Raw genomic sequence first — 14,037 nt, 5'->3', positions numbered from 1 at the left:
TGCCTGTGTGTGTACAACAAATACTTAACACTACCCTCTGATAAGCTTACTGCTCGACCATACTACCATGAAATAGAGCATTAGAATTATCTATTTTTGTCACTATCTTACCTCTAAGGGGAACCTTTGGACCATGTGCACACTATTTCTTACTTTGAAATAGTATATACAGAGCCAACTTCCTACAATGTGGCTTCAACACTGTTTACGAAGGCTACACGTCACCCTGGTGCACCGACAGCTTATCTCCTCTACACTGGCACTGCTTTTAATAGACTTTGAAAAGGCGTTCGACTCTGTAGACTGGTGCTACCTAGATTTAGTTCAGAATCAGAGAAAGCATAAGCACTGGACTCCAGTGACACAGTCAAGCATACTGACAAAACAGTAAAATATACTGACATGTAGGCCACAACTATGAGCACTGGGTTCCTGGTTAGCAGGATCCCAGTGAGACAATAAAAACACACTGACAAACAGGCCAAAAGTGGGTGTAACCATGCTAGAAAGAGGCTACTTTCTCACACTCAATATGTCTAATGTACTGGTACCACCTTGTGAAAAAGTTTTGTGTTCATTTTCTCATTAAAAGCAATAAAGGAGGGGCGTGGCCAAGATGGCGGCGTGAGTTGAAGCACTGGTCCGTGCTCCGCTGCCCAGGCCCTTGAAATTGACTTGCGGCCCCTGATCTTGTGGCCCGGGGAGTCCCGCTGTGGAGCCTGTGGTGGTGGAGCGGCGGGGGCCCCGATAGAGCCGGGGACGCCCGCGGCCGGCGCTGCGGGACCAGAGGAGCCGTACGCCTTGGGCTGGCGCTCATTGCAGGAGGGAGTGGTGTGCGGCGGGCCTTGCGCCGGCGGCGTGCTGGCGCGAGGTGGAGGTGAGGCAGTGCCTCCAATGGAGGACGCGCATGGGCGTTGAGGAGAAGCCCATGAAACGAGTCCGGGGCTGAGTTGGGTTTTGGGGCCCTGTGAGGTGGTTGTGCCCTCCTTGTCTTCCCAGCGTGGCGAGCCCCGAAGAAGTTCCCCCGTGGACAGTGACGTGGAGGAGTTGGAGGTGGCCCAGTGGGCCTCAGTTGCTGGCCTGGGCGGCCCGAGGGGGCCCTGTTTCAATTGGAAGTGAGCCGTGGGGTGGAGGGGCCTCGCGCGAGGCCCCGCAGTGAAGGATCAACGGCGGCTGGTAGGGGAGTGAGGCCAGGATAATAACTCCCCAGCGATGACGCGCAGAAGCCGGCCTGAGTCCCTTACGCCTTCACAGTACGCGAGCGGAGGTGATGGCGACCTCCAAGCCCAGACGGGACCAGACGGTAAGGGATATGCTGACTAGGGGGTGCCCGGGAGGGGCCCCTGAGGAGCCGCCGTCCGCGGGGTCTCCTGAGGCAAGACGAGAAGTGGCATAGGACGAGGCAGCCCCAGTCACAAAGGGCTTTCTCACCTCCTTGTTCAAAACGCTTCGCAGCGACCTGCAGGAACTCTGCAAAAACATATCTCAGGAGGTGAAGGAGCTGCGGGTTGAGCTCATATCTTTGGGTGAGCAAGTAGCACAGGTAGAGGATGGTGAAACAGCCCGTGGTGAGGAGCTGGCAGACCTGCAGCAGGAGGTTTTGCATTTGCGGGAGCAGCAGGATCTCCTCCAGATGACAGTGGAGGACTTGGAGAATCGGTCACGCAGACATAACATCCGCATTAGAGGGGCGCCGATCGGGGCAGGGAAGGATGACATTAGAGACTTTGTGGGGGCGCTGTTCCGCTCGGTCCTTGACCTGGAGGAGTCGCAGGAAATTGTCCTGGACAGAGTCCATCGCGTGGGCCGGCCTGGCGGAGCTGGGGACTGTCCGCCGGATATTTTGGCATGCGTCCACAATTTTGGGTTGAAAGAAAGTATATTGCAACTGGCGCGCAGTCTTCCACAGGTTCAATTTAGAGGCCATCAGCTCCAACTCTACCAGGACCTTTCGGTTCGGACCTTGCAACGGAGGCGTGAGTTAAAGCCCATTACGGAGCATTTGCGTGCACATGCTGTGTCCTACTCGTGGGGTCATCCGTTCCGTCTCGCTTTCCGCTGGGAGAACCAGCTGCATCAGGTGAAGTCTGTGTCGGAGGCAGCCCGGATCCTGGGTTTGGGGGAGACGTCCTGGATTCGGATCAGGGGCTGGCCCCGGGCGGTGGGTGCCGTCCGCGTTGGTGGAGTAAGGAGAAGAGGACGAAGCAGCAATGCCCCACTGCGCTGGAGCATATTTCGGAGCGCCAATCGGCTGTGAACAGTGTGGCGGCTGCGACAAGTGCATAGGCGAGAAGCGGAGGGAGTGCCCGGACAGAACTGGGCTGTTCATTGTGGGCCTGAGACTGTGGAGCGTGGCCTGGGCGGCGGAGTTAACGGTCCTGGTGGGTGGATCTGTGTGGTTTTATGACCCTGCTGAGACTTTTTCCTCTTTGGGATGTGTGGGAGAGGACTGTTTTCTTATGAGCACCTGTTGTGCGTTATGGTTGTATGTTGGTATGCTCCCCAGTGTGTCTGGTCATTGAGGGTCGTAATGGGCGGGCTGGGTGACTGGGTGGTCGAGGTGCTGCCCCGGGATGTGGCCCCTCCGAGAGGCTCCTCCCCTTCTGGGCAATCCCTCCTCTGTGATATATGACAGTTAAGTGTCTAAGTTTGAATGTTTGCGGGCTTAACAGCCCGACTAAGCGGTTAGCAATATTGTCGAGTCTGGAGAAATCCGGGAGTCATATTTGCCTGTTGCAAGAAACACACTTATTGCACAAAGACACATTTTGCATGCGCTCACAGTGGTTCCCTAGACAATTTTGGTCATCCGCTACTACGAAGCACTTGGGCCCTTCTCCTTCACTGTGGCTTCACTTTATGCTCTAAACGCCCAACAGGAAGCAATACTGAGGCAGGCGGTTTCCCCGATACTTAGCTCGCCAGATAGGGCCATCTTGGTAGGAGGGGATTTTAACTTGGTGATGGATAACAAGCTTGACCGCTCGGGTCAACGCTTTGGCCAGGCAGGGGCGTTATCGGAGTCGGGACGTCAGTGGTTGGTTGAATGTGGGTTGGAGGATGTGTGGAGGAAGTTGCATCCCACGCTTCAGGACTACTCCTTTTATTCAGCGGCGACCAAAACTTATGCGCGGCTTGATCTTTTTCTGGCCTCACAGGAGTTCCTGTCCCGAGTTCGGGAGACCACGATTGATCCTAGGGCCATGATGGATCATGCTCCGATTACTCTGGAGGTTACCATGGAGGTGGGTCGTGTGGGTGCTCCAAGCTGGTGATTTAGGGATTCTCTGCTCCAGAGTGAGACAATGGTGGAGTCGCTTCAGCGCGCAATTACGGACTACCTTAGCTTTAATGACAATGGCAGTACTGCTTTAGAGACTGTGTGGGAGGCCCTGAAGGCAGTTGTGCGGGATGAGGTGATGGCGTTGTCGGCGAAGGATAATAAAGCAAGGAAAGAGATAAGGGAGGAGTTGGAGCGGAGGGTGACTGTGTTGGAGCGTTCTCATAAATCCACAGGTGCGCCTAGAATCTGGCGGAAATTGGAGAGAGTGCGCCAGCAGTTCAAGAGGCTGGACTGGGATAGGTCGGAGTATGCGGTGGCGCGGCTTAAGCATACATACTATATTGGGAGCAATAGGTGCGGAAAGCTCTTGGCACATCGGCTGGGAGAGCAACGAGCGTCATCATCGATAAAGCTGATTCGATCTCCATCCGGGAGGGAGGCCCGCACGAGCGACCAGATTGCAGAGGTTTTTGCAGAGTTCTATCGGGGGCTATATGCAGCGGAGGTGCGAGACGACGAGGCCCTAAATTACTTCTTAGAAGGTATTGCTATCACTCCTCTTGGTGAGAAGGAGGCGTCTCAGCTGGAACAACCAATAAGGTTGGAAGAGGTTATATCGGCGATTTCCCGTCTAAAAGTTGGGAAATCTTCTGGCCCAGATGGGTTTACAGCATTATTCTATAAGACCTTCTGTGCAGAACTTGCCCCGCTCTTGGTGAGGCTTTTCAATTTCTTCCGGACGTCGGGTGCACTGACGCCTAGTATGTTGGACACCACCATCACGGTTATCTATAAGCCGGGCAAACACCCAGAGCAGTGTGCTTCCTATAGGCCGATTTCACTCCTGAACATAGATGCCAAGCTATTCACTGGGATCCTTGCTCACCGCCTTCATTTTTATATGCAAGGCCTTTTGGACCCGGACCAGTCGGGATTTATACCAACCCGACAGTATAGTGACAACACGAAGCGTCTTCTACATTTGTTAGATAAACTAGGCCGATCGCGAAGGGAAGCGCTTTTCCTTTCTATTGACGCCGAGAAGGCGTTTGATAGGGTCCATGGGCCATACCTCTTTCGGGTGCTGGAGCGCTTCGGTGTGGGCCCTGGGTTTCGGTCTTGGATCCGGAGCGCCTATCGGTCTCCCAAAGCGGCGGTTCGTGTTGATGGAGTGCTCTCTCTGCCGTTGCAGGTTGGGCGGGGGACTAGACAAGGGTGTCTGTTATCCCCCCTTTTGTTTGCGCTATATATGGAGCCCCTCGTGCAGCGGCTGCGGGATAGCCCCTTGGTTTCGTGAGTGCAATTTGGCGGGATCGCCATCTCATTACCCTGTATGCAGATGATGTAATCCTCACCCTTGAGGAGCCTGTGACTTTGCTACCGGCGCTTATGGAGATCATAACTGAGTTCAGCCAGGTCTCTGGATTCTGGGTGAACATGCAGAAGTCCCAGGTCCTTAGTTTGTCGGTCAGCCCAGATCATGAGGCAACCTTGAAAGATAAGTACCCCTTTCTTTGGTCGTCTTCGTGTCTCTCCTACTTAGGGGTTGATTTAGCGACTTCAGCTGCCAGGACGGCGAGTTTGAATTACACGAAGTTAGTTCGCGAGGTGCAGCGGGACCTGGAGTCTTGGGGGAGACACAAATTGTCTTTGTTGGGTAGGGTTGCGGCTGTGAAGATGACAATCCTGCCCCGTATACTGTATAGGTTTCAGGCACTTCCGTTGACTCCACCTCCCCGACGATATCCACTCTTCAATCGGCGGTTCTGAGATTCGTGTGGGAGGGTAGGCCGGCGCGTCTTCCGCTGCAGGTTTTGTATCGCCCTAAGAGTGGGGGAGGCCTAGCGGTTCCCTGTCTTCTGCGATATTTTCAGGCAACACAACTGCGCTTTCTCTTAGAGTGGAGTCGTCCACTTACTGAGAAACATTGGTGTTTTATGGGCCAGGCGGTGGCGGGCTCTCACATTTGGAAGGAGCCTTGGATCCGACGTCACCATAGGGCGGGTGGCCTTTATTCTTCTCCGATTACGGGAGCAACGTTACGCATATGGGACGCAGTGGCTTGCCGGTCAGGTTTGACGTCCTTTCCGTCCCCGATGACCCCCATAGACGTAAACCCTGATTTTGAGCCGGGATTTCGTCTGGAAGGTTTGCGGCGCTGGTATGACAGGGGTTGTAAGAGGGTGGGAAGCCTTTTTGACGAACAAGGGGTATTGTCCTTTGAACAGCTACGGGAGGCATAAGGCTTGTTGGAGGCAGATAGGCTGATGTACTAACAGATTCGGCATTGGGCTCTTCAGCCGGCTAACAGAGCATTAATAGAGAGACCACTTACGCCGTTTGAGAAATGGCTGCTGCTAAAGGACGATAAAAGAGTTATCTCAGAACTTTATCGGCTTCTGCAGGGGGAGAAGCACCCGCCTAAGTCAAAGGGACAGTCGAGATGGGAGAGAGAGATGGAGAGGGAATTCTCAGATGAGAAATGGGACAACATATTCTATAGGATTCACCACACAGCCTATAGTGCAGCGGGGACTGAGACATCAAACAAAGTGGCATCCTATTGGTATTACACTCCAGCGCGGGTACATGCATGGGATCAGGCTAAGTCTGATCTTTGTTGGAGGGGCTGTGGGGCCACGGGTACACTTCTACATCTACTTTGGCACTGCCCCAAGCTCCATCGATTTTGGGCAGGCATTATAGATTCCCATCGTACATCCTGTTGGGATTGCCCAATCCCCTTACCTTCCCCTTGAGATCGTTAAAAGGGAGGCAGATGGCTCTGGCACTTAATGCAGCGTTACAGTTGATCCTGGCGTTGTGGGGTACGGATAGGCTTCCGACACATGTCTCCTGGCTTCAGAAGCTGTGGTTTATCCTCGCTATGGAGAAACTCACCCTAGCTTCCCAGCAGCTGGTGGGAGAAATGAGTGAATTATGGAAACCATTCCTTCGGATCCTATCCGCAGAATTTACTGAGCTGACATGTCCGGCCTATTTGAGAGTCTTGAGGCTAACTTGAACTCTAGTTAGACATTAGGGGGAGGGATGTCTGAGATGGTAACGATTAGGTGAGTGAGAGGGAGGAGCAGAGGAGTGGAGAGAAGCTAAGATGACACAGGGGCTGGATGGGAAGCATTGTTGGTATGTGTTTATTTTGTGTTTACACGGGGCCCATGAGGGGATCTTGCAGTCTGAAGAATATTGGACGTTGCCTGGATGCTCGCAGGACTGTAAGGGAGGGGCGGGCGGTGATGTCCTTTCGGGCATGATGCGGGACTAATTGGAGGGACGTTATCTGTAGTTCTTACTGCATGAGATTTTTCTCTTTTCGCGGCCCTGTGATATGATGTTTTTATTTTTTTGTATGTTTATACGTTCAAAATAATAAACAGATTTGATCCATAAAAGCAATAAAGTTGGTTATGAAAAAAACATACCTCTGGATATTCTAAGAAATTCCGATAAATGTTTGTTTCTGGAATTTGACCAATAAGCTGAATCTTCGTACTGAAACAAGAAAAAAAGTCCTTAATATTTCTTAAAAGTCAACCTTCTTTTAATGTGAATGCACTTTTGTCCCCCAAGCACAATACCTGTGTGTCCTTATGCATATTGTTAAAATGGAGAACAGCAATGCAATTGCCAGACCAAAGGCCATTCCACAAAGGATACAGGATACAAACGTCACAATCCAGATACTCTAAAAGGAAAAAAGAAAAATACAGCTAAAATGTTGCTGACACCTCAGATAAACAGAAGACAATGATACTTGAATCAGTACTTAAGCAGTACTTCTCCAGCATTTTGTTCTTATTTACATTAACATGCAGTTATAGAAATCGCCAATGACACTGGAGAGATGTTCAAATTAGCTGTATAAGACCACATGTTGGATACAGAAGTGTTTCCTACCTGCAACATTAGCTCTGAAATGTTGTCATATTATATATGCAGCAAAAACTTACACAAAAGATTATGGGGGTCATTCTGACCCTGGCGGTCGACCACGGAAGCACCGCCAACAGGCTGGCGGTGCTTCCAGGGCCATTCTGCGCGGTCAGAAAAGGGGATCCGGCGGTTTCCCGCCGGATTTCCCCTGGCCCAGAGAATCCTCCATGGCGGCGCTGCTTGCAGCGCCGCCATGGGGATTCCGACCCCCTTCCCGCCAGCCTGTTTCTGGCGGTTTACACCGCCAGAACCAGGATGGCGGGAACTGGTGTTGTGGGGCCCCCTAACAGGGCCCCATTAAGATTTTCACTGTCTGCTTTGCAGACAATGAAAATCGCGACAGGTGCAACTGCACCCGTCGCACCCCTGCAACTCCGCCGGCTCCATTCGGAGCCGGCTTCATTGTTGCAGGGTCTTTCCCGCTGGGCCGGCGGGCGCCCTTTTGGCGGTCGCCCGCCGGCCCAGCGGGAAAGTTGAAATGACCCCTGCGGCCTTTTGACCGCGGAGCGGTCTTTTGTTGGGGTTACTTTGGCGGGCGGCCTCCGCCGCCCGACAAAGTTAGAATGACCCCCTATGTGACATTTACAGATAAATGTCATAGTATTCTAATGCCCACTGAATCAACGTACATTGTTTGAGAAAGTGGGATAAAAAAATTGGTTAATATAAAATAACACACTCAACTTAGACATTAGTGGTGAGAAGAAGACTACACGCTTCATTTAGGCATTTGTGGACGGGCCGTCTGCAAAGACTCAATTCGGTGAGGTCCGTAGTGACGCACCCACTGTATTTATGTATACTTCAGAGGGTGTTTTTTAGGTCAAGCCTAGGCAGCGTGCATGCGTTCTCTGGAAGACCTGTTATACTGAATAAAGGACTTTGCTCCCACCTGCTGCTTACCATAGGTTGACTGAAGCACTGCACTTCTTTGCTGCCTCCTACCAGGTTTGCAATGCCAATACCCCATGAAGGAGGCTGGCCTGGCTTATAGTGGGTACCTGATGGTACTTACACCTTGTGCCAGGTCCAGTTATCCCTTACTAGTAGATTAGTAGTGTTCTAGCAGCTTAGGCTGACAGAGGTAGCTATAGCAGAGCAGCTTAGGCTGAACTAGGAGAAATGCAAAGCTCCTACTATACCACTTATATCGTATAGCACTATATCATAAGAATCACAATACTCAGAGTTACTAAAAATAAAGGTACTTTATTTTAGTGACAACTTTATTTTAGTGACAATGTGGCAAAAATATCTCAGAGGATATACTCCCTTAGGAGGTAAGTAAAATACACAAAATATACACACAAAACAAAATCAGGTAAGTAAACAGTTTGAAAAGTAGTGCAAACGCTGTAGAATACAATAGGATGCAATAGACCTAGGGGCAACACAAACCATATACTAAGAAAGTGGAATGCGAACCACTTAGGGACTCCAGGCCTAGTGTAGTGTGTAGAGGGTCGCTGGGAATGTAAGAAAACACTAAGGGTATCCAAGGTACCCCACCTCAAGACCCTGAAAAGTAGGAGTAAAGTTACCGTACTTCCCCAGAAACACACTAAAGTCGTGATAGGAGATTCTGCAAAGACAACAACTGACTGCAAAGCACTTAAGACGGATTCCTGGACCTGAGGACCTGTAAAGGAAGGGGACCAAGTCCAAGAGTCACAAAAGTGTCCGGGAGGTGCAGGACCCCTCTAAACCCTGGATGAAGGTGCAAAATGACTGCCTCTGGGTGGAAGAAGCTGAAGATTCTGCAACAACAGGAGGTGCCAGGAACTTCTCTTTTGCACAGAAGATGTACTACGGCGTGTTGAGGATGCAGAGTTGTTTCCACGCAGAAAGACAGCAAACAAGCCTTGCTAGCTGCAAAGGTCGTGGTTGAAGAAAATGGGTGCTGCCCGGGTCCAGGAAGGACCAGGAGGTCGCCCCTTGGAGGAGGAGACAGAGGGGGCGCTCAACAACACAGAGAGCCCACGCAGAAGCAGGCAGCACCCGCAGAAGCACTTGAACACGGGTTCAAGAGAACGTGGCACAGTGGTCGTCTCAACACTACAAAGGAGGGTCCTGCGAAGCCGGTGGTCAACTCAAGTAGTTGAGCAATGCAGGATGGACTGCTGGGGACCTGGCCTGTGCTGTGCACGAAGGATTCCTTGAAAAAGTGCACAGAAGCCCTAGCAGCTGCAGTTGACGCAGTACACAGGATTACTGTCTGGCGTGGGGAGGCAAGGACTTACCTCCACCAAATTTGGACAGATGGACCACTGGACTGTCGGGGTCACTTGGATCCAGCTCCTGTGTTTCCCAGGGACCACACTCTTCAAGATGAGAGGGGACCTAGAGGACCGATGAAGCAGAAGTTTGGTGCCTGCAGTAGCAGGGGGAAGATTCTGTCGAACAAAACACAGAGGGCATCTTAGAGATGCCCCTTGTATTTTACTCAATCTTCTAGTGTAGGACTGACTGGTCGGTGCCAGCCTGTCACTAGCAGACAAATTTCAGACCTCATGGGGTGAGGGCCTTTGTGCTCTCTGAGGCCAGAAACAAAGCCTGCTCTGGGTGAGGTGCTTCACACCTCCACCCTGCAGGTACTGTAACACCTGGCGGTGAGCCTCAAAGGCTCAGACCTCATGTTACAGTGCCCCAGGGCACTCCAGCTGGTGGAGACTCCCGCCCTCTGGACAAAGCCCCACTTTTCGTGGCGAATTCGGCGGGAAACTTAGGAAAAACAAGGAAGGGTCACCACTTCAGCTGGGAGCACCCCTAAGGTGTCCGGAGCTGAAGTGACCCCCTCCCTGCAGAATCATCCATCTTGGTTTGGAGGACTGGGACAAATAGGGTTAGGTTTGTGCCCCCCTTCCAAAAGGGAGTGGGCATAGAAAGGGTGTAGCCACCCTCAGTGACAGTAGCCATTGGCTTCTGCCCTCTGACCTCTGTAACGCCCCTACATCTTGTAATAAAGGGCTTCCCTGAACCCAGATCACCAGATTCCTGGCGATCTGACAAGAAGAAGAAGGAATGCATAGATGAAACCCCCAGTAGAGAAAAAGGAAGACAACTGATTTGGCCCCAGCCCTACCGGCCTGTCTACTGCTTCAAAGAACCTGCAAAAGAACAGCGAGGCATCCAGTGGGACCAGCGACCTCTGCCAAGCTCCAGAGAACTGCCCTGCACCCAAAAGGACCAAGAACTCCAGTGGACAGTTGTCCTGTACAAGAGGAAACCAGCAACTAAGGACTCCTACCTCACTCCGAATGCAGGAGTTCTAACCACTCTGCACCGGATGCCCACAGCCCGTGTCCAGGTAGCCCAACCAGCTATAGAGGGTCCCCAGGCAATTCCAAGCAAGTGCCCACCATGGGTTGACCTCCCCACTCCTCCATGACAACGTCTGCAGAGGGAATCCAAAGACCTCCCTGACCACAAAGCTCCAGACGAAGAAATCAGAAGCCTAAAAACACACTGCACCTGCAGCCCCCAGGCCTTGGGGAACCCGACCTCCGGTGCAGCAACGTTCAGCAGGCAGCCCTCTTCCATGTCCAGCCTGTGGTTTGCCCAAGATGACCCCCTGGACCTCGCCTGCAGCCTCTGAGTGACCCCCAGAGTCCTCTCATAGAGCATCATTGGAGACCCGAAATCTTGTTTCCACCTTGTGCCGCTGTGTGTACAACAAATGCTTTGCATTACCCTCTGATAAGCCTAACTTCTCAACCACACTTCCACAAAAGACAGCATTAGTATTTTCTACGTTAGCCTCTGTTAAGCCTCTGGGGAACCCCTGGACTATGGCCCTCATTACAACCCTGGCAGTAAATCCCGCTTACCGCTGTGCTGATGGACGTCAAGATACCGTGGCCACAGCAGAAATCTGCTACAGGTATTACGACCCTATCTCTTAATCCGCCACAATACAGACACCCACACAAGTCCGCCACACCAAAGGTCAGTGATAAACTGGCGATAGCAAAACCCACACTGTCACGCCAACAGAAATATGCCCACACTATCACGACCCACGAATCAACGCGGCGGTCATTCAACCGCAGTAATCCATTGGCGGTACACACCGCCACGCTCAAAATACACAAACATTTACAAAACACAATCACATTGGACAATTCAAAATACAAACACCTGATACACATACACACACCACACCCGCACACTCACACCACTATAAAACACACACCCACATTACCCACAACCCCTTCAAACTATTTTTTTGGAAGAAGCAGAGAGAGAGAGAATAGGAAACAGAACACCAGCATCCACAGGCACACAACACCATCACTCATACAACATCCACGCACCTCAAAGAACATACACCAACACAACACATCACACAGCATAACAAACCTCACCTCACACATCACCCACACCACATTATGGCACCAAAAAGACACCCCAGGTTTTCTGAGGAGGAGCTCAGGGTCATGGTGGAGGAAATCATCCGGGTAGAGCCACAGCTATTCGGATCACAGGTGCAGCAGACGTCCATTGCTAGGAAGATGGAGCTATGGCGGAGAATTGTCGACAGGGTCAACGCAGTGGGACAGCATCCAAGAACACGGGATGACATCAGGAAAAGGTGGAACGACATACAGGGGAAGGTGCATTCCGTGGTATCCAGACACCCGATAGCCAGAGGACTGGCAGGGGAGTACAGAGGACTGACAGTGGACCACCACTCCCTCCCCCACAACTATCAACATGGGAGGAGCAAGTCTTGGCGATAATGCATCCTGAGGGCCTCGCAGGACTAGCAGGAGGACTGGACTCTGGTAAGTCAAATATTTAATAATACATCCCCCCCACCGTACCTGCATGCTATCAAACTCCTACCCATCACACCAACCCCCCACAGATACCCCACTATCACAATCCACACATCCCAAAACCAAGCCCTGCATGTAACACCAATGCATGGACACCCATCACCAAAGCATGTCCAGTACAGATACTCAGCCAGGCCCCAAAATCACCAATCACACAAGGGCCAAGACAATATTGCAAGCTCAGGAGTAGAGGGTAACTCACCCATTGCACAAGATGGCACACACAGATACAATAACTGTGCATTTACACCCAAACAGGACCCCTACCCAACGTCACTGGACAGGAGGTGCCAGACATATCCAGTCCCCCCACAGAAGAGGCCCACAGTGACGACAGCAGCTCTGCACGCCTGGATCAAGATGACCAGCCCGGCCCATCAGGGACCTCTGGACAGTCGGTTCCCCTGCCACAGTCAAAAACCACCACTGAACCTCCCCCCTCAGGAAACACCACCACAGCACCCACCCAGTGGGCCCATCCCTCTATCCCCAGGACACATCAATCAGCAGTGTGTCCACCACTACAGGTACCCCAAGAAACCCCACTAACCCAAGACAATCAGGGACCTGGGGTCTGTGGCAGTGGACACACGGTTCAGGGGACAGAGGCACAGGATAACAGGGAAGCTGGGAGGACTGCTGTGCGACAGGGGGAGGACAGGCTCTGGCTTCAGCACTGATGGCAGCCAATGTCCCTGTGTCCATCCTCCCCCCTCAAACTTCCACTACCCAGACCCAATCCCCTCTATCTCAGCCTATCCCAAGCACACCATCAAACCAGCATGCACACTCATCAACACACAAAAGTGGCTCAGGCAAACATAAGCACAACACATCCCACAGGCACTCACACAAGCACCATACCCATGCAGACACACCAACATCCACTGCCTCCACTGTGTCCCCTCCTCCACGTCCTCCTCCTCCCTCCCAGTCTCGTCTCCACTCACACCTGCATGCACTACATCCTCAGTCACTACTTCCATCACCAGCACGCCCATCACCACACACCGCTCACGTGCAATCAACACCCCCACTAGCATGCACATGTCCCCTGTGTCCTCTCCCAGTGTGTCTGAGCCCTCCTCCCAAATTACACAAACGCAGGCACACACCCACTCAACAGCCATCCACCTCACAACAGCCTCCAGCTCATGCACCTTCACCCAAACTCAGCAGACGTACACCTCCTACAACCACTACCTCTTCCTCCAGTCCCAAACCCTCTCCCTCTTCCCGTCCCACTGTGTCTAAAACACTTTTCCTAGCTAATATTGACCTCTTCCCTACACCCCCCGTCCTTCCCCTAGGGCCAGGATGTCCAGATCACAGCCCAGCACCTCAGCCACCAAATCCTCGAGCACTGTGTTCCCTGCAAGTCCAGTAACATTGAGGGTGGCACCCATCAGGGCTGCCAGAGTGCCACCTAGTGAGGCCAAGGATCACCCTATTCCACCACCTGCCAAGGTGAAGAAGGGGCCCACATACCGTAGGGAAAAGCCGCACCAACCACCCAACAAGGCTTCCTCCAAGACAAAAGAGGACAGTGCCAAGGTCTCAGCAGCGACTTCCAAGGTGGGGAAGGGACACAAGGCCAAAGAGAAGATAGCTCAAGGCACGGAGCCTCCAGGTGAGGGACTGGTGTCACCCCTTCTGCAAGACAGAACAGCAACCTGTACGGCGATGGCCACTGCCGCAACCACCGCCACCCGCAACACCACTTGCACCGCCACCTGCACGTCTGCTGCCTCTGCTACTGTCCCCAGCATCATCCCCAGTGGGCAGCCATCCGAGGCTGCAGGAGACGTCGTGCTGTCTCCCTCCACAGGTGCTGACACCTGCACCACCGGCAGCATCCTCACCGCAGACACCGCCACCTGCACCGCGACGTGCCAAGCCAGTGCCACCACAGCCGACATCAACATCATCCCCAGTGGGCAGTCATCGGAGTCTGCAGAAGAT

General features: G+C 52.5%; 1 protein-coding gene across 4 annotated transcripts in view; it reads right to left on the bottom strand.

The window, feature by feature from the left end:
* Positions 1-14,037, bottom strand: part of LOC138301987 (prestin-like) — a 175,527-nt gene that overhangs the window by 111,000 nt on the left and 50,490 nt on the right. For all 4 annotated transcript variants that reach the window (XM_069242418.1, XM_069242416.1, XM_069242419.1 and 1 more), the window contains 2 exons: positions 6,883-6,989; positions 6,727-6,796 (listed from right to left, as the gene is read on the bottom strand). In XM_069242418.1, the coding sequence (XP_069098519.1) occupies positions 6,727-6,796; positions 6,883-6,947 (135 nt within the window). In that variant the 5' untranslated portion in view covers positions 6,948-6,989. The remainder of the gene's footprint in view (positions 1-6,726; positions 6,797-6,882; positions 6,990-14,037) is intronic.

Source organism: Pleurodeles waltl, chromosome 6, assembly GCF_031143425.1.
Source record: "Pleurodeles waltl isolate 20211129_DDA chromosome 6, aPleWal1.hap1.20221129, whole genome shotgun sequence".
Taxonomy (NCBI): Eukaryota; Metazoa; Chordata; class Amphibia; order Caudata; family Salamandridae; genus Pleurodeles; species Pleurodeles waltl.
This window is presented reverse-complemented; position numbering and strand designations above follow the sequence as displayed.